General features: G+C 36.7%; 1 protein-coding gene across 23 annotated transcripts in view; it reads left to right on the top strand.

Moving 5' to 3' along the window:
• ATXN2 (ataxin 2) overlaps nucleotides 1-25,543 on the top strand; it is a 100,483-nt gene that overhangs the window by 35,742 nt on the left and 39,198 nt on the right. For 8 of the 23 annotated variants that reach the window (XM_074321335.2, XM_074321349.2, XM_074321352.2 and 5 more), the window contains exons 6-9: nucleotides 20,320-20,444; nucleotides 22,975-23,066; nucleotides 23,556-23,753; nucleotides 25,130-25,308. In XM_074321335.2, the coding sequence (XP_074177436.2) occupies nucleotides 20,320-20,444; nucleotides 22,975-23,066; nucleotides 23,556-23,753; nucleotides 25,130-25,308 (594 nt within the window). Of the gene's footprint in view, nucleotides 1-17,414; nucleotides 17,433-20,304; nucleotides 20,445-22,974; nucleotides 23,067-23,555; nucleotides 23,754-25,129; nucleotides 25,309-25,543 lie in introns of all 23 variants that reach the window. The other 15 variants (XM_074321334.2, XM_074321348.2, XM_074321351.2 and 12 more) reach the window with 4 other exon arrangements.

Consider the following 25,543-nt stretch of genomic DNA (forward strand, 5'->3'; position numbering starts at 1 on the left):
CAAATTGTAGTTCACAACAATTTTTAGTTTTCATGATTCAGTCATGAAACAGCTGTTTTCGTTATGCTAATGTTTCTACGCTATTATTTAGAAGTTATGAGCCACCTGAAAGTTAAAGCTTTTTTCTAGGACCTCTTAACAGTGTTCTTACCTATAGTTGACATGCTTTTTCAGAAGCTAGCGGTGCTAAGTACTCTGTAACTGCTTTGCAGTGCTAATGAAAGCACTATGTTCTGTACTTGTATCTTCTCAAATGTCTGTGTCTTCTTTGATCAACAACTCTTTGTCTAAGAGTCCTTCAGTGGCCTGTACAAGGCAACAAATCTTTTTTTAGTTTCTACCTTTGGAGTTGATCTTGTTTATTTCTAGGAGCACAAAATTATATTATACTATTGCAGTTCTTCACTATTTTAAATTTGAAAATCAACGTTGGGCATAAGCCAAAGGGGAAAATAAAATTTTAGTTGAATTTAGTACATAGCACTCTGGAAAAAGTATTGGCCACAACAACAACAAAATGTTCCCTACTCTATTGGGTACCAGGCCATTTAGCTAACAGCCATTCACAGTATACTTTAGTTTTGATTCTTAAGTGAATTGGCATTTCCTAAATTTGGAATGGGAACTATTACTTGAGATAATTATGGCATCCCATTTTTTGATTCTCTTAAATTAGCTTTTAAATTTTTGTTTATTATTTTATTATGCTTTTATTTCTCAAGTAATTTGTGTTCATTGTGGAAAGCCAAGAAAATACAGATCAGAGCAATAGCTTTGACAGTTTTTTAAGTACACTCAGTAAAGGAATGAATGTAGTTTGTTATATACATTAAAAATATAGTTTTCTTGTTGAGGACATACAATAGTGGAGTAATTTCAGGTATTTTATTTAAAGACTGTAGTGGTTTAGTGAATTATACAATTACGTCCCGTGTATAATAGTCTGAAAATAGTATTGTGTCATATGTTTAGGATTTCAGGTCCCTTAAGCCAGATTCTTAACACTATCCTGGCAGAAGTTGCCCTTTATAAAAGTATTATTATGGAGATGCTATTAGTATAGAGAAAACTTTTTTAGAGTAATTAATTGGCATGCTTCATTAATTATAAAAATTAAGCAATTTAGGACTGCGTATTCAAAGACTTATTCAGATTCCTAGTCTTCTTGAGTAAATGAAAGTAGGTAGGGTTTGACCATTGATTCTTAATACTGGGCTCATATTTGAGTCACCCATGGAATTTCTAAAAATGTCTAGTTCTCATTTCTAGAGATTCTGACTTAACTGTAACAGCCTGGAAGAGGGTTTGGGAGTGTGATTCTGAGGTGCAGTCAGGGATGTGAAACCACTGGTTTCATATCAGATCCTAGGAATGGCTCTGTTCTGGGGGTCTCGGGGATTTGTACTTTATTTCCTTTCTTCACAGTGTCCTTTATTTCTCCGCATTAGAGATTGTCTTGAATAGTTTTTGCTGGTATCAGTTTGATACTCCTTTTCTCCATCTTAAATGAGCAGATGGATTGAAGTGGTTTGTTTCTTATTTTTTTTAAGGATTAATAGAAGTGAATGAGTGAAGATGGAAATATATTTCCTTTCTGAGCTTTTGTAATTTTCTTCGTGATAATCCTGTCAATTCTTAAAGTAGATAACATTAACTAAAATTTGAATGCACATTCTGTATGTCAGACTCTGTGCTAAGTGTTTTATGTGCACTGGTTCCATTTAATCATCACAACTTCTTTCTGAAGTGGGTAGATTCTTATCTACATGTAGATATGTAGATGAGGAAATTAAGACCCAAGTAACTTGGTAAAGTGAGGACACAAATCCAGCACTCTCAAACTCCAAGTCATGTTCTTCAACATTGTCCTGTAGTGACATCAATTAGGCAGTCTGATTTGTTGTTTAGCTGAACTGTGTCAGACTAAGTCTGCATTTACCTTTAAGGGTTTTCCCACAAATAAAGCCAAAAGTGAAAACCAAAATTTCTACTCAGTATAGCATGCAGATTTGTACGTTGTTCAAGATTCTTTTCTTTTTTAAATCTTTGGTTTTATTTTTTAAGGAACTTTCTAAAGTTAGTAAGGTCAGTATGGCTTTTAAGTTCTTAATGCTAACGTCATTGATTTCAGTAAACTTTAAAACTTGTCATGTTCATACACATGCAAATTTATAAGAAGCCTAGAAATCATTGATATCTTCTTATGATATGGTGTGTAAGTTTCATTTGTTCTCTTGAATGTTATACGTGTACCATTCTGATTTATGGGCAAAATGAAAAGTAGCTTTATATTTGAAGCTGTGGCTTCCTTTTTGCACATGTAATTGGAAGAAATCATCAGATTAGGATTGGAAAATTAGTGTTTTATCGTTTATTTGAACTCCATTGCAGACAGATCTGGGATACTTTCATTTCCCCCCTCTTCATTTTGCCATCTATTTTTTTAGGGCATTCAGCTGCCTTTGTCTCTGCATCTGTCTGCCTTGGAATTGGCATATTATTTCAATTTGCTTTTTAAGTTGGTTTCATGTCTCTTTCCCATGTGCCTTTCTCACTTGGTTTTTCTCTTGCTGCTCTGCCTATTGCTCTTTTATTCATATTTTGCTCTTTGATTTAATATCCCAACTCAACTATATTTTAGTTCTGCATCTTCTAGTTCCTTATCCCCTTTTCCCTTATGTTTATTTCTACTGCTTTATTTCCTTTGTAGTATTCTCAGTTTAGAGAACAGGGATCAACACGTTTAATGTCTGTAGGCCAAATCCATCTATCAGTAAATAAAGTTTTATTGTAACAGTTATGCCCATTCCTTATGCGTTGTCTGTGGCTGCGTGCATGCTGCAGTGATACGAGGGGAGTAGTTGTAATAGAGACTCGATGGCTTGCAAAAATATTGACGGTCTTGGTCCTTTACAGAAAAAGTTTGCCAACTCTATCTAGTCCTAGATAATTTTTCCTACTCTATTTGGGCTGTTAGGGCTGATCAAAAATATATACTATACTGGCTTTGGTGAAATAACATAGAACATACTTTGTTTCTAAACTCATGCTTTGACTGTAATCTAATATTGTGTAATTTCACTTAATTCCTTCTTTGTGACCATTCACCTTGGATTTAGCCTGAAGAGTCACTTTTGCTTTCCAGTTCCTTTGTCACAATAAGTGAAAAATCATATATAATTATTGGAAATGATCTCCTTTATCAGCTGTCTGCCCCATCTTGCATCTACAGATTTATCTTCCCCGTTCCCATCTGTATTCTCTTTCCTTTGGCAGTTAGTAGAGGGGATGTCTCACTTCTTGTTTAATCTCGATTTCTCCAGTCAAGCCCTTGACTCTGCCCATTCTGCCATTCCTGAGTTCTTGCTTTTTTATATCACCTCTCTGTTTCTGGACTCAACTTCTTCCTGTCCATTTAATCCTTCCCTTTAGCTTGAAAACCTATTCAAGCCCCTCTCCTAAAAAGGCTCCCTTTTACTCCTGAATTCTTTTAATGACTGTCCTTTCTTCCTTTCTTATCCAAACTTCATAACTGTTTTCTACGGACTCCTCATCCCATTATAACCTGCCTTTTATACTTACAACTTGGAGACTTCTGAGGCACCCAGTAGCCTCTAATTGCAAGGTCCTTTGGAATCTTTTAGTCTTTATTGCTGCATTGAACACTGCTGAATTCACCATCTTTCAGTTATTGCTGCATTGAACACTGCTGAATTCACCATCTTTCAGTTATTGCTGCATTGAACACTGCTGAATTCACCATCTTTCAGAAGCTGCTTTTCTGTTTCTCATGTGTCTTACTAATCATTCCTTTACTGCTTCATTCTTGGGCTTTGTTTTCATCACACTGCCCGTAGGTGTTTGTATTCCCAGGGTTTCTTTTTTTTTGCCCACTGCTCTTACTACGTGTCAGTTGCTTATACACTGTCATAATTTCAGCTACCACGTGTAAGCCCCTCCCTAGCATGGCTGTATCATTGTCCCTATACCATGTTGTATTATAATTAGATATTTCTGTCCCCCCGTTATACTTTGAGCTCCTTCTGTGGGGATATTGTAATTTTTTTATCCTCAAAGCTAGCACAGTGTTTTGGCACATAGTACTGGTGCAGGATAAATGTCTTTTGAGTGAATGAAATTAGAGCTTTCGATACTTTTAAAGAAGCACTTTCATGTAAAGAGTGGAAAAACTGTATGGTCTTATGTATACAGCCCACCAGCAAATACTTACTGAGCTCTGGAATGTGTTCATTGCTGAGCTTGTTGCTACGGACAGTACAGAGAAATTCAAGACTTAATCTATTTTGGGTCCCTTTTGAGACTTTAGTGAAACTGTATACCCTCACCCTAGAAAACACACACACAGACGTCTACATTTAATTCCGTGGTGTTCACAGTTCCCTAGGGAGTTCATGTACTCCACGTTAAGCTCTGCTCTGGGCATTTTCAGTGTTGGGGACACCAAAGCACGTGGAAGAATTCAAGAAAAGTGTAATGGGGAAGCTGGTGGCATTGAATTCCAAATGGAGTCCAGAGACATGAAGAATTCTGTAGGTTGTAGTTGGTGAAGGAATTTGGGATGTGAACGTGTGATTAGAGCGCAGTGAGAAGTAATATCATCTACATTAGGTTATTCTGGTGTTGCGTTATTGTGTTCCCATGTTGTCCTGTAGGTCTCGTAAGACACGGTCCTGTGAGTAACACAGAGGGCTCTCTTCTGAAGAGTATGACATTAGAAGTGTTGGGTAGTCGTCTAAGGAAGAGGCCGATCCCAGAGCAGGATAAGGCCTGGGAAGCCTTGGATTCTGAGTCCAGATGTGTTCCAGATGCATTTATGGTTGGTGCTCTAGGAGGGCGGGCAGGCCGCAGCCTTGTAGCTGAGCAGGCACAGTCTTGGAAGTAGTGCAGTAGGCTCTGTAGATGGGCAGGCAGTGCTGAAGTCGGATGGGCAGGGGCAGCTTGAAAGCCGGATGAGTGGTCAGGATCAGCAGCCTGCCCTTTGGGCAGGAAGGGGGAGGGATCCTGTGGTGGGTAGACAGACGGGGTTGATGGGCAGATAGTGGTCTCGTGGCTGGAGGCTGTCCAGGTGGCTGAGCAGGAAAGTCCTATAAGGAGGTGGGCTTAGGCCTGTGGTTTGGGGGAGTAGCTTTTCTAGTGAGCCAACTCTGAGTAACTCCATGTTTTTATACTCTTTTGTTAAAACAACCAATAGAAAGTTGACTGCCTCAGCTTTGCTGTGGGCTAGTAAGAGAAGGATGTGTGTCCACGCTGGGGCCTAGTGGTAAATGGAGACTAGCGCTTACTGAATCCAGTATGGAGGTGACACAGGGATTACTGAGATTAAAAAAATAACAGGTAAAGAGGAACAGGTGATGGGAAGCCGAACGGAGGACTGTGAGGTACACAGCAGGGAAGTATTACAGGTTTATTAAAATAAGCTCTCCTTCCATTTATATAAATGGTTTTTTTATACATTTTTAGAACATACAGAAATTCTCTGCTGTATTCTTCATGTGTATGCTAAAGTCAAAGCAATAACTCCATTTATTTAAAAAAAAAAAGAAACAAGCAAACAAAAACCTACAGTATACAATTGAATTTTATTTCGACAAATAAAAATATTGTTTACTACAAATAAGAGTAAGGTGGTCTGATTCAGGATATGGGTATGTATGGAAACTATTGATTTCTGTTTAACAGCATTAATTAATCAGCTGGATAGTATAAAATAAAAACATTCATGATGGGAACAGAATTTAAAGTGTGTAGAAATAAACGTAGTATATATGGATAAGCTGAAGACTATAAAAACACTACTGAAGGATAGAAAAGGTTTGTCTAAACGGCTAAACATGCCATACTTTGGGAATATGTAACACTATAAAGTTATCTCTTCTCCTCAAAGTGATCTCTAAAGATCTTATCTCTATTTTTGTAGAAATTGACAAAATGATTCTAAAATTTATAAGGTAATATGTATTAACAGAAGAATTTTGGAAATTTTTCTGCAAGAGTCAGGAAGGAGGACTTGCCCCCCACCAAACAGTAAAATGTATTAGAATTAAAACATAGTTATCATAGTGACAAAGAATAGAGCATCCAAAACAGACAAAATTCATATAGATATTTTGTTAATATGTAATACAGATAACACTTAAATCTGGAATAAAGGTGGATTATTCAGTAAATTGGTGTTGGGACATTTTGGGGGAATTAGATTCCTACTTCATACCTATCACCAAAATAAAACCTAAATGGTGAAAGAGGAAAGTGTTTTAAAAAAACTGTATAGAAATTCTAGAGCAATTTATGAAGTTACATCATTTTAATATGGGGAAAGACTTTATAATCATGACCACCAAAGCAAAAATCCATAAAGTAAAAGATTGAAATACTTGATTATAAAAAAATTAAAGACTGGGATGGCCGGTTAGCTCAGTTGGTTAGCGTGCAGGGCTCTTAACAACAAGGTTGCGGTTTGATCCCCACATGGGCCACTGTGAGCTGCGCCCTCCACAGCTAGATTGAAACAACTACTTGACTTTGAGGTGATCGGTCCTGGAAGAACACACTTAAAATAAAACAAATTAAAAATAAATTAAAGACTTACATTTGTGCAGAAGTACCATAAGTTTTTTTGTTTTTTGTTTTTAAAGATTTTTATTGGGGAAAGGGAACAGGACTTTATTGGGGAACAGTGTGTACTTCCAGGACTTTTTTTTCCAAGTCAAGTTGTTGTCCTTTCAGTCTTAGTTGTGGAGGGCGCAGCTCAGCTCCAGGTCCAGTTGCCGTTTCTAGTTGCAGGGGGCACAGCCCACCATCCCTTGCGGGACTTGAGGAATTGAACTGGCAACCTTGTGGTTGAGAGCCCACTGGCCCATGTGGGAATCGAACAGGCAGCCTTCGGAGTTAGGAGCATGGAGCTCCAACCGCCTGAGCCACCAGCCGTCCCCAACACAGCAGCATTTTAAATGATAAAATTTCTGAATGGTTCCAGCTCACATTTTAATTTAACTGATTTAGGTTTTAAGAAAATTGCTTTTCAAATGTAAATTACAGATTACAGTGACTTTTATGTTATTAGCAGGCTTAGTAAAACGAAAACGAAATAATTTTGCCAAAATTTTAACCAGATAATCCCAATTTATACATCTCATAAATAGTTTGTTAGTAGGGAAAATAAGAACTACTGCTTTTCAATATTTAAGTAGGATGCATTTTTCTCAGGAATATTTTTCTGTTTTTATCTTATTTTATCATAGTACGATAACATTCAGTTATTCATTTTATATAGGAAGAATATGAGGTTTCTTCATCATTAATGCATGTGGAGCAAATTGGCGCTGCCTAAATAGAGCTATGGGCTCCAAGCACTTTATTCAAACTTTTGATCAAATATTGTAGCATCAAAAGCATTTGTATGGTCATTTATGAAGCCCTCTGCCCTGTTCCTCTTTTTAAATGGTGCATTAATTGATATGTCTGTCTTGTTTCCTAGTCATATTCTAGGCTTTTCTGTTGGCTTCCGCAAGAGGGACAGAGACATAAATTGAATTGCAAACTGTATTTTTAATGCAAACAGTACTTTATGGTTTGCTTTTCCTTATCAGTTGATTCTCTTCAGACTTGGGTCAAAAGGGTACTTAGGTCAGATCTCAGAAAAAAAAGAAAGTGATTTGGGTGGTTTGGTTTGATTCTAACTAGAAAACCATAGTCTGTTTTTTGTGTGTTTTTAAAATTCAGTTTTAACAAAGCAAGTGATGTTTGGACTGAAACTTACAGATTTAACATGACATGCTGTCCTTTTCCTTGGAGCTGCATTTCCTTGGAGCTGCATTAGAACTTTCAGGTAGTTTACTGTGTTTCTTAGAGCTCATTTTGTCTGCTTTCCCTCTACTGTATTTGCACTTTTGAAGTTGACATCCTTTAGATCTCGTGCTTATTTCAGCTATTCTGATAGCTTCCACCTCAGTTTTCCTGCTAAGGCTCTGTCGTATTTTTCCTTGAGTGGTAAATTTACTTTGAATTATAGGACTCTGAAAATTTTTGTGGAGATCAGAGTCAAAAGTAACTACTGCTCTAAGTTGTATTATTTTGTTGTCAGAAAACAGAGAATAATGGTATTTTCCTCATAGTTGCATGTGGCTACCAGGAAGAGAAGACCTCCTCACACCTTTTTTAAATACTACATTTTGAAATTGTGTAGGCCTTGTAAAAAAGTGTGTTGCTGTGCTTTTAAGTGGAGAACATCCCTTTTGAGTCTTTCCAAGGTAGCTACTAAGTACTGCAGTCTTTATTTCCACATGACTAAATGTCAGATCCCAAAAGTTATTCACATCCACAATAAAATCTGATTCATGTAATTTTTCTCTTATAGGAATTTAGAAATTTGAGGCTTTTGTAGCCTTGCAGTTTTCCTAATTTTACCATTTGGCTGTCATTTAAAGAGAAGAAATGACTAAAACTATAAGTTATCGGTGTGATTCAGTTTCTGAGACCAATACGCACTGTCTTTAAGAAAGCCTGTGTTTTATTATTAGTTTTAAAGAAGGCAGTGTGCAAAGACATTGTTTAAGTAGCTTTACGTCAGGTTACTATAAAGCAGATAGTGATGAAGGGTTATGATTATTAGTCTGATACATTATTATCAGTCAAATACACATTTATTGATTTGGATGCAGAGCAGTGTGTCTGACAGATGGAAACAGTCATCTGTATTGTGACCATTGTTACCTGAAAGGTGTCAAAATGAGTGCCAGTTCAACTAAAGGTAGACAGAAGTGAATTTGTGTTTCCCACTTTAAACTTTCTTCCTACTAATATTTGTATTATTTTGAACCACCAGAAAGTATAGTAAGGATCAAGCCCTAAATCCTGAAAAACCAGAATGTTGCTGCTTAAATATGTCAGTCTCTTGAATCGCATACCTCTGTTAAGATCAAGGCAAGACAACATAGGATCCTGGATAGTCTGAAGTTTCCCAGAAAAATGTGTCTTTTGCCCTCTTAGGCCACATAGTTTTGCAAAGAAGATTTTGTCTATTGTAATACTGACATTTTTCTTCACTGCTGAGTCACAAGATAGCATTGTAGAAGTAAAAGATTTCAAGCCTTAAAATAACACCAGCTTTTGAATTAACTTTTCTTTCTTTCTTTCTTTTTTTTCTTTCTTTAAAGATTTTATTGGGGAAGGGGAACAGGACTTTATTGGGGAACAGTGTGTATTTCCAGGACTTTTTTATTGGGGAACCGTGGTGTGTTTTTCGCAGGACTCATTAGCTTCACCCAAGTCAAATTGTTGTCATTTCAATCTTAGTTGTGGAGGGCTCAGCTCAGCTCCAGGTCCAGTCACCATTGTTAGTTGCAGGGGGCGCAGCCCACCATCCCTTGCAGGGAGTCGAACCGGCAACCTTGTGGTTGAGAGCACGTGCCCCAACCCACTGATCCATCTGGCCACCTGGGAGCTCATTGACTTCATTATAGTTGTGGAGGGCACAGCTCCCTGGCCCATGTGGGAATCGAACTGGCAGCCCCGTTGCCCAGAGCTTGTGCTCTAACCAACTGAGCCATCCATCTGCCCCTGAATTACCTTCCAATAAGGTAAGTTTTCTTTTATTTGGGACTACTGTCACCTACTCCTTATCACCTGGACTGTTGAGAGCAATACTGGATTAAAAAAAAAAAAGTTTTCTTGAGATATTGTGCAGCTATTACTGATATATTTTACAGCATCTTCACCCTAACAACAAGCTCCATACCCTTTGGCAGTCACTCTCCACTTGTTATCAACCTCCCCAGCCCTGGGCAACTACTCATCTTCTTTCTGTCTCTATAAATTTGTCTTTCTGGACATTGCATGTTAATGGGATCATACAGCATGTGGCCTTTTGTGACAGGCTTGCTTCACATAGTATATACTGTGTTTAAGGTTCATCCATGTATAGCATGTATCAGTACTTCTTTCCTTTTCATTGCCGATTAATATTCCATCATATGGATAGACTACATTTTATTTATTCGTTTATGAGTTGATAGACGTATGGATTGTTTCTACTTTTTGAATATTATAAATAATGCTCACGTACAAATTTTTGTGTGGACATTATATTTTCAGTTTTGTTGGACATATAACTACCGTGTTTCCCTGAAAATAAGACCTAGCCGGACAATCAGCTGTAATGCGTCTTTTGGAGCAAAAATTAATATAAGACCCGGTCTTATTTTACTATAACATAAGACCGGGTATAAAATATAATGTAATGTAATGTAATATAATATAATATATAAATGCAGGGTCTTATATTAATTTTTACACCAAAAGACGCATTAGAGTTGATTGTCTGGCTGGGTCTTATTTTTGGGAAACAGTAGGAGTGGAATTGCTGGGTCATGTGGTAACTCTATGTGTAACCTTTTGAGGGAAATGCTGGGCCATTTTCCAAAGTGGCTGTATCATTTTACAGTCTCACCAGCAGTGTATGAGGGTTCCATTTGTTCCATATCCTCACCAGCATCTGTTTTTGTTTCATCTTTTTGATTACAGCCATCCTAATGCGTGGGTATGACATGGTGTTTCATTGTGGTTTTATTTGCATATCTTTCGTGATCAGTGATGTGCGTCTTTGCATTGGAGATGGGTATATCTCCCTTGGAGAAATGTCTGTTTAGATCCTTCTCCACTTTTTAAATTGGGTTATTTGTCTCTTTATTACTGAGTTGTAAGAGTTCTTTATTCTGGATAACAGTTCTTCCCTTATGAGACATGGTTTGCTGTCATTTTGGGAGAAATATTTTCTCCCATTTTGTAAGTTGTCTTTTCACTTTCTTGATGGTGTCCCTAAACCACAAAAGTTTTGAATTTAGATGATGATCCATTCATCTGTTCTTTCTTATTTGTTGTTTGTGCTTTTTTGTCATAGCTAAGAAAGTTGCCTAATCCAAGATCACGTAGATTTATTCCTCTGCTTTCGTTTAAGATTTTTGTCATTTTAGCTCTTTTATTAGGTTGGTGCAAAAGTAATTGCGGTTTTTACAATTATTAACGTTTTAAACCATTTTATTTTGCACCAACCTAATATGTAGGGGTATGATCCATTTTGAGTTAATTTTTGTATAAAGTTTGAGGTAGGGGGTCCTACTTCATTGTTTACATCTAGTTTTCCAAGCACAATCTGTTGAAGACTGTTCTTTTCCTATTGAATTGTCTTTGTACCTTTGTTTAAAATCAGTTGACTATAAATGCAAAGATTTATTCCTGAACTCTCAATTCTGTTTCATAGATCTACGTGTCTTTCTTTATGCCAGTATTGCACTGTCTTGATTATTGTACCTTTTATGAAGTTTTGAATTTGAGAAGTGTTAATCCTCAAAGTGTGTTCTTCTTTTCAAGATTGTTTTGGCTATTCTGGGTCCCTTGCATTTCCATGTGAATTTTAGGATCATCTTGTCAATTTCTGCAAAATGACAGCTGGGATTTTGAATCTGTAGATCAGTTGGGGGAGTACTACTATCTTAACAATGTTATATCTTCCAGTCCAAGAACACTGTATGTTTTTCCATTTATTTAGGTCATCTTCAATTTCAAAAATGTTTTGTAGTTTCAGGGTACAAGTTTTACACTTCTTTTGGTAGCTTTATCCCAAAGTATTTTATTCTTGTGGATGCTATTGTAAATAGAATTTTTTTTTCATAATTTCATTTTCAGTTTGGAGCAGTCTTCTTTTACAGTCTTTATATCCAACGAATATAAATCTTTCTTTTGACTCTTAGTAGGATAAGCACTATAATCTTTGAGTCCCTCAGTGAGAACACACTTTGAGCACATCTGCTCTGCTACCTGTTGCTGATAACCACTGTCTTTAAGAAAGCCTGTGGTTTGTTTATTAATTTGCTTCTCTACCCAGTGCCATTTATGTCTGCTTTGTAAGATGCCTTCTCTGCAATAAGCAAACAACTTTGTAATTATTATTTTGGGAGGTCATATTTTTATTATTTTTTGTAGTTTCAAAGTAACAATATTTTACGAAACAACTTCTGGAGATAAAAACAAAATATTTTCCTTCCGTATCATTTCCTTCCTTTGAAGCAAATGATAAAGCAGAATGGTCATTCATTTTACTACTACACTGGACAAATAAAATACTTATTATAGATTGAGCCTTAGAAGCTAAGCTTAGCTGGATTTACTCTTTTTGCTCATGATAGTGCACTTCCAAAAAAATTCACATCTTTTTCATCCATTCTTTTTCTTCAAGCTGCTTGTAGTGAAATAATACAAAGATTCTTTTAGTTTAAGTTTGGGAAGAAAGTTGTAGATTTTTCTTCATTTTTACCTTGCTCTGGAAACTTTTTCTTGGTAATGTTAATTTGTATCCAAACATTACTATAATCTCCAAATTAACTTTTCCTCCAAATTCCATCACTTCCATTTAATCTTGGACATTATTAGCACAAAGAAATTCTTAAGCATTGCTTTTATTATGTCATCAAAAATCTACGGTGGCCAATATTGCTTACAGAATAAAGTTTGGGTGCCATACTTTGGCACTCAGGGCACTTCCCAGTGGGACCTCTCTTTTTTCAACCGAATCTCATTGCCTCTACCAATGGCTGCTAAACTTGACTCATTTGATTTTTAGCATAGATAAGTTCTTTCTCACTGACCCCAATGAAATCTCATGCTTAATCCCAGTTACAAAGCAGTGGTGGGGAGGGGAACGAGAGGTGTCCTATAACCTTCCTTACTCAGCTTTTCCTCTGTCTGCTGAGATCTCCTTAAGAAATTATAGGGTTCCAAGCAGCACAGTTGGAGAGCCAGTTGTCTACCTCATGTACTGAACACTTAGCTTTCCAAAGCAGCATGTGATATCTTTTTGTCAGTATACTTTGTCTTTCCCAATGCATTATAATTTTCCAGAGTTTAGAAATCATGTTTATAAAACTAGGGTTGTGTACGCCCCATGGTGTCTAGCATGATACCTAATGGATAGTAGGTACTACTCAATACATATTCATCCTTTCAGTTGATATTTTTAAAATCTTACATATTTTTACACTCACTACACCCAAACCAGGGAAAAACTAGTTTTTATTTTCTTACATAGACACATTGCCATAAATGATTGGAATTATAATTACCACTCACTTACAGGAAATTCAAGAAAGTAGTTATTCATAGCCAAACCTAAAAACAGCCTACCCACAACTTAACATATCCAGAGTATGTTTTTCTAACAGAAGGTTGCTTCTAGTAATCATTTTAATATACTTTTGAAATTAAAAAAAAATCCCAAGTGTTAACTTTGAAAATAAGCCCTAAATGATTCTTATAGAAGTGAGAAAAGTCAGAAGCGCAGGTAAGGGAGTGAAGTATTAAAGCATGCATCCATGCTGTTTGAAGGTCTTTTAATTAAAATATTTACCTTAGCTGTTGTGTGTGTGTTAGAAACGCACACGTATTTGAATTTATATCTACGTACCTAAAATGTTCATTTGTGAAGATTAGTATGAAATCATCTTTACTTCGGTTCAGTTTGAAATCATAAGATTATAAGTTACCATACTTCAAGATTCATTTATTTTTGTGCCAAGCAGGGTAAAAACAATCCCCTTTCTACTTATGGGTCACAAAACTCATTTTCCTTATTCAAGTGCCTTAGAGGCAAAGAAATGATTAGGTGGTTCTCTTTTGAAAAGTGAAATCTTTTTTCTATTAAGGTAAGAAATTATTTTTAAATTTCATATGTGCTGTGGCACTGCGGGTGGTCAGCTTTTTGGTCTTGTTCTGGTCGGTCCTGTCCTGAGAGTGTTGGCAGGTTGCGTGACTGCTCACCAGTGTGTTCTCGTTTATGTTAATATCTCCATCTACTGGGAGGTCAAGGGGTTGCCACTACTGGCTTTTATTTGCACAAAAACTTCAACATTTTTAAAGACAGGTGTTTGGTTGGGAATTTCAGCAGTTGGGACAAAAAGAGACTACAAGCAAGGCTTTGGGGTTGGGTGGTACCTGTACTGCAGAGAATTGGGGTGGAGGTACTTTTACTGCAGAGATGGATCCTGGTTTCCTGTCCTATCCCTACCATGTGTGAAGTCAGGATGACCTATGTTATGTTCATATTACTTCATACTAGCTTTTCCCGATTCATTCTCTCCTCAAAAGTTTCTAGTTGAAGGAACAACTTTGGGACTGACTTTTATGAATCTAACCTCAAAGACTTGAATTTTATGGTTATATAACTGTCATCTCCATGGTGTACCAAATAAACCACTTCTGACATTTTAAATATTAAATAGTTCTAGTTGATAGGCCCAGAATTACAATTAGAAAATAGTTGTGGTCATTCAAAATGAACAGTATTCACCTCTGCATTTTTTAGTAGGCAAGTGCTATTGTCTGGTGTATTTTGTAATGTAACTATAAGGTCTTAATAGTTTATTTAGAACAGAGAGGTATATACCTTTGGAATGCTTTCAAGTTTCCTATAGTTTTGTGGCTAGGACCCTGATACCTTCAAATGTTAGTTTGCAGATGGTAGATTTTACAAAAATTTATTTTCAAGTTGGCCATTTGGAACAGTGCCTGTCATTTTCATCCCATTTTAGCAGCCTGCTTTCATGACTTGTCATCACTTGTAACTGCTTCTCTTCCAGAATGCCCTTTACGACCTATTCTGAGCATAGCTAGCTTAACCTTTACTCTTCTACTCCCTTTCTTCTTGGCCCTCACAGGGCTCTCTGACCATTCCTTGGCTTTGCCTTTTTTTTTTTTTTTTTAATGGAAAAGTGGGGCCATTTGTTTGATCCTCCTCTGGCTATCCTTTTTTAAACCGTCTGCTCTTGTAGCCAGCCTGCTGGGTGTGGCTGGGGAAAATCCCACTCTGGTGCTGGTTAGGAACGTAGGGTTTCTAGCTCTTGCTGCAGCTTCAGGAGAGCTTAGCAGACTTTTTTTTTTTTAACCTGTGTCTGCAGCCTTAATGAGCACCTCCTGCAGTCTTTTACTCCATCTACCTCCTTTCCTTTATCCTCATTACAGTGCTCTTTCTTCCTCCTTTTTGAACATAAAGGTAGAGTCTTTAACATGGCTCCATGGATTCCAAAATGGTTCGTGGAGACAATTCAGGGCATCGAGGAACTTGGATGGGGAAAATATTGCATCTTTATTTTCATTAACTTTTGATTGAAATTTAGCATTTATTTTGGTAGTTAATGTGGGCAACAAAACATTAGTATTAGTGGTATCTGTGACTTTAGCACCTATAGAACTCAGTTAATTTCATATCACTTGTATGGATGTGGGTGGATAGCTCAAAAATATTACTCACGCTTGTTTCCTCTTTAAAATTATAGTAATTAGGTATGTTAGATCTTACTGTTTACTGCATTAATAAAGCATATATATACTATGGCACCGATTTGGTTTTTTAGATTTTAATAACTGCATCATTATAATTGATCTCCTTTGATTTCCTATATATTTTATGCAACTAAATCCATAAGCTCCCCCCAGATGCCAAAGGGGTACATGGATCAAAGACAAAAGATTAAGAATCCCTAATCTAAAGGCTGTCTGAGGGCGTTGCCTCCACTTGTCCCCTTGGTCCTGTTGTTCCTGCCCACACGCCCTGGGCCCTTACTGTGTTCATTATCCCCATCTGGTTTCTTTATGCTATTCTTTAATATTGTATTTTTAAATATTATTTATGTAGTAAAATACGTGGTTTAATATATACTTATAGTGTGAACATTTATAAAAACAGATGAGTATAAAATAAAAAGGTAATCTTAACTCTAGCCCCGAGTTCCACCTCCTTGGGGAAGCCTATGGACTTGTGTACAATTCAGAGAAATTTTATTTTTAATGTTACTATAGTCTATGTTACAGCCCCTTCATTTCCCTCATAATTCCTGCTTGTGCTATTAAAAGAAAATTTTTTTCAGTTACAGTTGATATTCAGTATTATTTTATATTAGTTTCTGGTGTACAGCATAGTGGCTAGACATTCATATAATTTATGCAGTGATCCCCCGATTAGTCTAGTACCCACCTGACACTATACATAGTTGTTGTTGCAATGTTATTGACTATATTCACTATGCTGTACTTTAGATTCCCTTGACTATTTTGTAACTACCACTTTGTGTTCACCCAGCTCCCCAATCCCCCTCCCCATGGCTACCATCAGTTTGTTCGCTGTATCTATGAGTCTGTTTCTGTTTTGCTTGTTTATTTTGTTCTTTAGATTCCACATATAAATGAGGTCTCATGATATATGTCTTTCTCACTCTGACTTATTTCACTTAGCACAATACCCTCTAGATCCATCCATATTGTCGTATCTTGCTTGTGTTTTTGAAGGGCTAGATCAGCTGTCACTTTAAAGCCATAGCCTTTTATTCCTGAGAATATGTTCTTAATTAAACTTTAGCACTTTTCACATTTGATTCTAAAAGATTTGCTTCATGTCTGTAACGATCCTTCTATAACTGGGAGCTTCTGCAAGAAAAGGCAGGGATAGTATCTTAGTCAAATATGAATCCCCAGATCATCCAAACTCAGTGATACTTAATAAATTCTAAAAATGGTCTCTCGGTTGTGAGATTGGTACCCACTGTAACTGATTCTCTACTGTGTATAGATTGGTCCATGTATAACTGATGGTATATGATGGGAAAATATTTTTAAGAGTTGTTGGAAAAAAGTCACCATATTCATAATTGATCAAAACAATATTATTGAAATAATTTTTTTTTAATTTAGAATGTCAGTGTTTGAGAAAAGCATATTTAATTGAGAAATGAAATGGATAGCAGAGGATTTTGGTGAATACTTGTCTGGGAGTATATTTGAGGGTTTCTGATGTTAAGTCTGAATGGTTTTAAAATTTCATCATTTTGTCATTTTGTAGTTTTAATAAATTAAAATTTATATTAATTTATAGTAGTATGTCATTAGTATTTAACTTATGTTACCACTATTCTGGCCCTTTAAAACATTCACAGACAACTTTGAGTGATTTCTCAGAGTCATAATTGACTGAGAGATAAAAGGAAAAAACGAGGAGCAGAGCACCTACCTATCCTGTTTCCTGGGTGTGGGGCTGAGGGATACCCATGAGAGGGGGCATATTGGTTGAGTCATTTCTTTCTGATTACCACCAGGTGGCACCACTGGCCCGGAATGCCTGGGTTTCTGCCCAGAATCAGAAGGAAGGGAAGGTTTTGAGAGCCTACCTGCTGTGGGGGTAGTATAGAGGGGTTGGGGTCTGGGAGCTGATAGTCTTTTGTACCTTTTCCCCATCTGGTCTAGAGATTTTTGTAAATTGGATGTTTATAAGGCAGGGAATGAAGCACATGACGAATTTATATCTATTTCATCTGATAATTTTTATTGTTTTTCTTTTTTTCTTTCTGTACCAGTAGTTCCTTCAGAAACAGGTAACCTTTTTCTAACAGTCACTCTGTGTTCTTGCATCTTGCTTTTATAATGCTTTTATAATTACCATAAAGGGTAATGGAAAATTAATATACTCTGACTTAATGGCATTAGAAAAATCTGCATGCAAATTCCCACAATTGCAATTAGATTATAGCCAGTTGATTTGCTGTACTTTGCAGAAGTTCTAGCTACAACATTGTACCAACAATGTTTTTCAAAAATCCAAACATGGCTGTTAATAAAATATCATTTTCAGAATTTACAGTAGCAAATATTGGTAGCAGTGTAGAGTGGAATATCCAGGTGTTGCTCCCTCCTAGCTAATAATACAGTGTTGGCCTGAAATACAGTATTTATGACCAGGGTTTCCCCAGCATCCTGACACTGTAATCTCATTTTGTGCTGACTCTCCTTTTTTGCACATCTTTCCCTAAGTTTTTTACTCATCTTTAAAAAGGACTTTCTTTTGGAGAAATTTTTAAATCAAGGAATATCATTCCTTATTAACTGAAACCCACTTTTGCGGTTTCCCTTCCCCCGTTTCTGCTTTGAAAGAAAACCATAATGCTAAGTAACAACATGTGAATAGTTCATTTATTTTATAAGGTTGGTATTGTAAACAGAATAGTTAAAATAAAAATGGATTGAAGAAGTAGATTATTTAATAAATGTCCTCTTAATACAACTGGAACTGTGATGAGCAGAGTGAAACTTGGTTCAGTATTAGATGCTTGGCTCTCCACATTGGCTCTCCTGCAGGGAGCTGTTCTGATTTTGTTTAGAATTACACTGATAAAAGAATATTTAAACTACTTTTCTTGTATATTTCAATCTTTGAATTTCAGGACAGCTTAGGTCAGTCCCTAGTCTTTCCTCCATATTTTGACATATATACACACACATACCCTGCAGTGAAAAGTCCATTTATGTAGTTCTGTGAAAAAAAATCTCTTGCTGCTTTGAGCTTTAATTTAATATGGGAATAAACAGAGTGTTATCTGTAATGCTGGATTTCTGGTTAAGTAAATGCTTTATTCACTTTAATATATGCTTTTCAAAAACTAGTGTGATTAAAACATTAATAGGATCTTAAATATAAATTAATAATCCTGTTCTTGCAGAAGATAACATTACTGATTGGGAATTTTCCTGTAGTCTAGTTTTCTGTTGTAGTTTTATGAAAATTAAAGTAGGGAATTTCAGCATCCTAAGTTATTATTTGATATTTTCTTGGAACATTTCACATTCTTGGAAATACACACGGCAAAATTAATTTTTACCAAGAATTTGTGTAACTTTAAGAGCATGCAGAGTTGGATTTGACTCATGTGAGTGTCATGCAAAGCCATATTTTTATTTTTAGGGCCATCAGTGGCTTCCAGCTGAAGATGGCATTCTGAAGACAGCATCAGTCTGTTAGAACCTCTTAGAAAGCTTTTCCAAAATGCAGGCATTTTGCAGTGAATAACTCCATCCTTCTCCCAGCTGAGGCCTGCTGCTCTGGGGTTCCCCTCGATATGCTCTTGGCTCTTACAATTGCTAGCGGTGGGAGCCATGCTGCTGGTAGAGCTGGCAGCTAAGCCCATTGTTGTAATTAATGCTTTTATTCCCATGTGTGCACACGCGCGCGCGCGCACACACACACACACACACACACACCCATACCCATGCATACACACCCATCTACCCCTAGTTTGGGATGAAAGGAGGTAAGAGCTAGCTTGGCTTGCAGTACCATGCCAAAATTTACTGCCTTGAATTTCTTATTTTGACATCACCTTGCCCACTTAGGGAGCTGATGATAGTTATAGAAGCAGTACCAAATCAGAAATCCCTCTGGAATTGTCTCTTGAAGGAGCCACAGCTGTTGATTCTTCCCTTCCTCCTCCTCCTCCTTGGTGGCAGCTTTTGCAGTAAGGGTGAGGGCACAGTGACTGGGAGCCAGTGCTCCAGCGGAGCCAGACCAGCAGAAGTATCACTGCCAAGCCCTGTGCTGGGTGATACCCTGTGGGTCCAGCCAATTAAGTGAAAGCCTTTATCTCCAAAGCATTTCCTAATGCTCTCATTGCCCAAGTGGACCTTTATTTAGCTGGGTCCTAATTCCCAACTAGAGGAAAATTTCCTTTGCTGGATAGCAACTATGAGATAGACAGTTCCTGTCAGCCGAACATGCTGGTGCCTCTTTGCTTTCACAAGCTAGTGCCCCTCAGTAACATTAGCAGAGGAGGAGAGGACAAGAAGTGAGAAAGTATTGATAGGAAGTCCAGATAGCCCTGCCACCTGAACCTTCCAGGGACAGATAACACTAGGGCTGAACTTTTTAAGAGGCTGTAGGGAAAAACGGGTTCTGGGACGAGATGGGTCACTTAGAGTGGCTTCAGTTACTAATGGCAGGAGTGTGTTAGGATACTGATGCCTGCATATAGACTTGGATTCGGAAAGTCACAAAATCTTCCTATGTTTGGCTGTAAGAGCTCTGAGAGTATATCTAATTACTGAGTCCATTAAACAAAAGAGATCTTGTTTTAGATGGATTGATAGAAATTTTCTGGATTGCTTCTAAAACACAAAGTAATTAATTTTAATATAATTTAAAGACTTTTGAATACATTAAAACATTTCATGTGGCTTAAAATTATATGGGAAAACATACCTTCATTAATAATCATCTATGATGCCATTTACTGAATTGTTTTGAAGGTTATATTGTTAGAAGCATTACACATCTGAAAGCGTACTGTTAATGAATGTTATTCTTTCTATATCAGAAATTCACTTTCCATAATTATTTTTTAGCATACATCTTTGTTGATAATTTATATGTGTATAGTGTAGCCCATTGTCCGATTGGCTGTATGATCTTTCAACCAGGACTATCTTTTGCAGATGCTTTTACTGACTCTGCTATCAGTGCTAAAGTGAATGGGGAACACAAAGAGAAGGACCTGGAGCCCTGGGATGCGGGTGAACTCACTACCAATGATGAACTGGAAGCTTTGGAAAATGACGTTGTAAGTAAAATCTTTAGATTAGTGTCAGACTATGGCCGTGTAATGTGGTCCCGCCTCCTATCACTTGGTTTTAATTTAAGTATGCTATTGTTGCTGCTGTTGTTGGGAATGTATTTAAAGCAGCAGTCTTAATGTGTAAATATAAACCCCCTCCCCCAGGCAATAATACAGAAAAATGTTTCTTTGGGATAATTATGAATCATTTCTATGTTTTAAAAGTAAGTCATAATAAGCAGCTTACAAATTTAAATTGGAAACCATGAGAAAGTAGTAATGCCAGCATATTTTGATTTGAATGCTCTGCTGAATAAGGCAGCCTAAGGCAAATGATGTCATAATTATCTGTTGACTTGACCTAGGGGTGATGTGGAAGTACAACTTTTAGTTTTGCTGAGGACAAGGTACTAATTAATTATTAAGGTATATAGTTAGGTAATATTAGAATTGAAGCAATAAGTAATTTCATGGTCTTACAATCATTCTCCACAAAAATCTGCTGTTTCTAAAAGCCTCTTGGCATATATTATTTTTATTTTCCCATAACACATCATCTATAAATGAAATGCTTAATAAAGACTATCTTTAGGATTCTGTAAGTTATGTTTCTGTAGCGATAGAAAGCAAAGTCTCTTGCCAAAAATGAGTGTTTAAGAAGCAAAATTTGAATTGGATGAAGGATCTTCCATTGAATATTACAGAGAAATCTTTATATAACAAATCTGTGTTTGACCTTTAAGTCATTATTCAGTTATAAATACACAAGAAACACATGATTATTTGGAAATGTGTAGGTAACACATTATTCATTTTCAAACTTGAAAGAATCATACAGAACCTAATGTGAAGGTTTCCAGGTCTGTCAGTGCATCACTTGTGTGCAGGACATGGAGAAGCAGGCATTCCTTTTTATTGATAGGTGGATAAATTGGTAGATGCTTCCTAGAGAGCATTCTGGCAATATTTATCAAAATTTAAAATACATACATACTTTGTTCTAGCAAGTCTACCTGTGAGAATTTATTTTTGCCCTAATATATCCATAAGACATGCAAATAATTATGTATGAGGATGCTTTTTGCAGCAGTTTCTAGTGAAAAATTGGAAACAGCCTTACTGTCCATCAGTGGAGTGTGGGTTAAATAGATTTATTGTGTCTCCATTCCACTGAAATACTGTTTGTCCACAAAAAAGAATAGTATTCTGATATAAAAAGATATCCAACTTAAAAGAGAAAACAAACTGCAGAACAAGAAGATCCTACTTGAATTTTTTAAAAAGAGAGCTGATTCTATTCTTATATATGCATACAGAATGTCTGGATTATGCCCAAGAAGTTAATAGTGGTTATGCACACAGATTGGAAGATGCTTCCTTTTTATTGGATGTCTTTCCACATGGTTTAGATTTTTTACATGGAGCACATACTACTTAAGTAATTTTAAAGTCTCCATAGGTAACTGTGATTTCCTGCCCATGTGTTAAGCCTGAAGAGTTGCTTTAGTGGTGGAATTATAGTTTTATCTGGAGTAGCACAAAAGGACCCAAGGTTGATGGATGACCTTAGAAGCAAGCTTTAGTGAAGTTGCCATCAACATTGCTTGGGTGATTCTGTGTCCTTTCTTCTGAGATGGATAATGATTATGCACTGTATTTTGGCCCTTTCCACCAGTCAGGCTTTAAAAGACGGGTTTAAACAATAGAGAGAAGTGATTACACAGACATTAATATTCACCAGTGAAGATTCTTCCAGCCTCTACCCCTGATTGGTTGATTCTTACATGTTAAAGAATGTAGGTTAGCTTTTGAGAATGGCAGTTTTCTCATAGAATCGTAGAGTTATCTACATTGAGGTTACAGGTAAGAGCACCAAGGCCCAGAATTTCTTTGCTGAGGACCCACAGCTGCTAATGGCAAAGTCAGTTCTAAAATTCAGCTCTTGTGACTTTGTCCAGGAATTAATTACCTGTTTGCTCTGTCATGCTGCCTTCCCTTTGAGCATGCCGAGGAGGAAGGAGAGGATGGTAGGGATCTAGTACCGTGCTCCCACCTTGAACTGGTGATGCAGCGGGGAAAGCTGTGGGAAATCTTTGGCTTCTCCCTTCCTTCCCCCAAAACACTAGAAATATTTTTGGCTGTCAAAAAGCACCCCTCGTCCTGCACTGAGCTGATGATCAGTCAAGTCAAGAAGGTTTCAGGTAAATACCGTATAGAAAAATGCCTGTCAGGGAGTAGGGAAAGGAGAGAATCTTAACCTAAAGGCTTATTTTATGAAATAACTAAAATGTTCGAACTTTTATTCATAATCTTAAATAATTATTTTATATAGTTGTTTACCAACTTGTAGGGGCCATATGTATGTAGAAGAAAAGTTTTTCCTGAAAACATTTCTAAAGGAAAGTTTTGCCTATTTTTAAAAATTTGCTAGATTTGCTAGTATACTATGATATTGTTAATGTAGATATTGAATGTAACTGAATTAAAGAAGACAAATACTTTGTCATTTTGAAAAATGAGCTTTGTTTTCTTCTAGTCTAATGGATGGGATCCCAATGATATGTTTCGATATAATGAAGAAAATTATGGTGTAGTGTCTACATATGATAGCAGTTTATCTTCATATACGTAAGTTTTAAAAAGTTTGCTTTTATTTTGATACATTCGTCTTTGATTTTCATCAACTTAAAGTTTAAGTTGTATAAATGTTTCTGTTGGATTTTAAATTAAACAATTCTATGCAGTAATATCCTGTTACTACCTAGGCTGATAAATTCCCATTGAAACAAGGAATACATGTAGTTTACCTATACCCTAAGTTTATGCTTTAAATACATTTTATTTTTGTTTTGTTTATAAGTTGTAAAAACTAAATTTGCAAGTGTAGAGGTTATGCAGAAATAGTCGATTTAACCAATTTTGGGAATGTTATATTCCTCTAATGAAGAGGTAACAAAATAATTCAAAATTTGATTTATAAATAAATAGATCACTGTAACTCTTGCAGTTTTACCAGCATTTCAAATTCTAAACTCTGAATAGTTGATTATGACAGATACATAAATTTGACTTTAAAATACACTCACTTTGTTTTTTTTTCTTTTCCTTATGTTTCAGGGTACCCTTAGAAAGGGATAATTCAGAAGAATTTTTAAAACGAGAAGCAAGAGCAAACCAATTAGCAGAAGAAATTGAATCAAGTGCCCAGTACAAAGCCCGGGTGGCCCTGGAAAATGATGATAGGAGCGAAGAAGAAAAATACACAGCAGTTCAGAGAAATTCCAGTGAACGTGAGGGCCACAGCATAAACACTAGGTATTTAAAGGAAATCATGATGCAGTATTTTGGATACACAACTCAAGGTCTGTGTGAGAAGGTGTATTTTATATTTCATCTTCCTTTCATGTAGCTTAGGTAGAGAATGCAAATGGAATTGGTTTAAGATTCTATTAGAGAAAAGATTATAGTAATCTTGGAAAATATTTTTCAAGTGTGGCTCTGTGGAGCCAAGGGTTGGATGTACAGTGATGAGCAAGCCAAGGTCTGGAAGAGTTCATTCAGATTAGAGGTGTGTTCAAAGTACTAGCAACCTTCAGAGTGAGGAGAAACTAGCATAACCTGTAGGGTCAGAGGAGATGACATTTTGTGCTAGGATAGTAAATCTGTCCGCCACTCAGAGAAATAAGAAGAGTTCCTCACATGGTGAAAAGGCATGTGAAGGAACCTGGCCAGCTGAGGAAAGGGCTGGTTGTTTCTTATGTCTGGGATACAGGGTGCATGTTGAGGGTGTAATGGTGGCAGCTGGTGATAGGAAATGACGTAGTAAAGGACTTTATGTGTCACATTAAGGGGATGGCATGACTGAACTCAATATTGAGAAGTGGCCGAAACATGGAGACAAGTTAGTGTTTTGAAATAGTTCAGATGTTAAAACTTGGTAACCAGCTAGACCAGGGCTGGTGCTAGAAAGGTTAGAAAAAACCAGGGGTGACCATGACGTTTATGTGATAATTAAATGGATTGATGATTGTACTGTAATGGAGATAGAGAACATGGAGCAAGTTTGAAGGGAGGTACAATGAGCTCATTTGTGCAATTTATTGCATTTGAGAGGCTTGCAAGTCTTTCAGTCATTTATTCTTGAATGTGTAGAGGAGCATCTACTATATACCTGGTAGAGTAAGATAGACATCCTATCTTCAGGACACTCACAGCTTAGAATCTGGTGATTTGAATTAAAGTGTTCAGTGGGAGACGCTGAGACGGTGGAACTGGCAGTGTGGATTTGGGACTCATCAAGCATTGCTGAGATCGAAGCCATGAAAAACCAATGGGTAGGCACAGAGAGACGAGATCTCAGAAAACAAAGTAGAGAAAGCCAAGGAAAAAGAAAGTTTCCAGAAGACAGGCGATGATTGATACAATCAGCCATAAAGAGGCCAAGTAGGATGAGAATGAACACACACATCTGTTAAACTTTGTGCTTAGTAGGAGAATCTGAGGGACAGGGTAGGACAGAGGCTGGAACTCAGGGTAAGGTGGAAGAATTGGGGTGTCTGCGAGTGAGGCAGTTTGGTTTAGTGTTTAACTTTTCTATAACAAGCACCCTTCTGCCTAAATTACTTTTAGATTTGTTTCATTGGCCTGGTACCTATTAGGATAAAATGATTTAGAGGATCTCTCATTTTCAGGGAAAATAAATATATTCCTCCCGGACAAAGAAATAGAGAAGTCATATCCTGGGGAAGTGGGAGACAGAATTCGCCGCGTATGGGCCAGCCTGGATCGGCCTCCATGCCATCAAGACCCACCTCTCACACTTCAGATTTCAATCCGAATTCTGGTTCAGACCAAAGAGTAGTTAATGGAGGCAAGTATTTTGACCAAATTTGTCAATGTCATTGATCAAATATATATAGTTTTCTAAATATTTACAAGTTTACATGATTGAAAAGAATGTGCACACCTCTTAACGATTTCTGTGGAGTAATTTTTGCTTCAAAATCATTTAAACTTGCCTTTGTGGTTATCAAATTAGTAAAATTAGTAAAAGGTAGTATAAGTCATTGAAATGTATTTAGCATGATGAAATACTCATGTATTAA

This window comes from Rhinolophus sinicus, chromosome 9, assembly GCF_057876585.1.
Source record: "Rhinolophus sinicus isolate RSI-liver-muscle chromosome 9, RSI-T2T, whole genome shotgun sequence".
Lineage (NCBI taxonomy): Eukaryota > Metazoa > Chordata > Mammalia > Chiroptera > Rhinolophidae > Rhinolophus > Rhinolophus sinicus.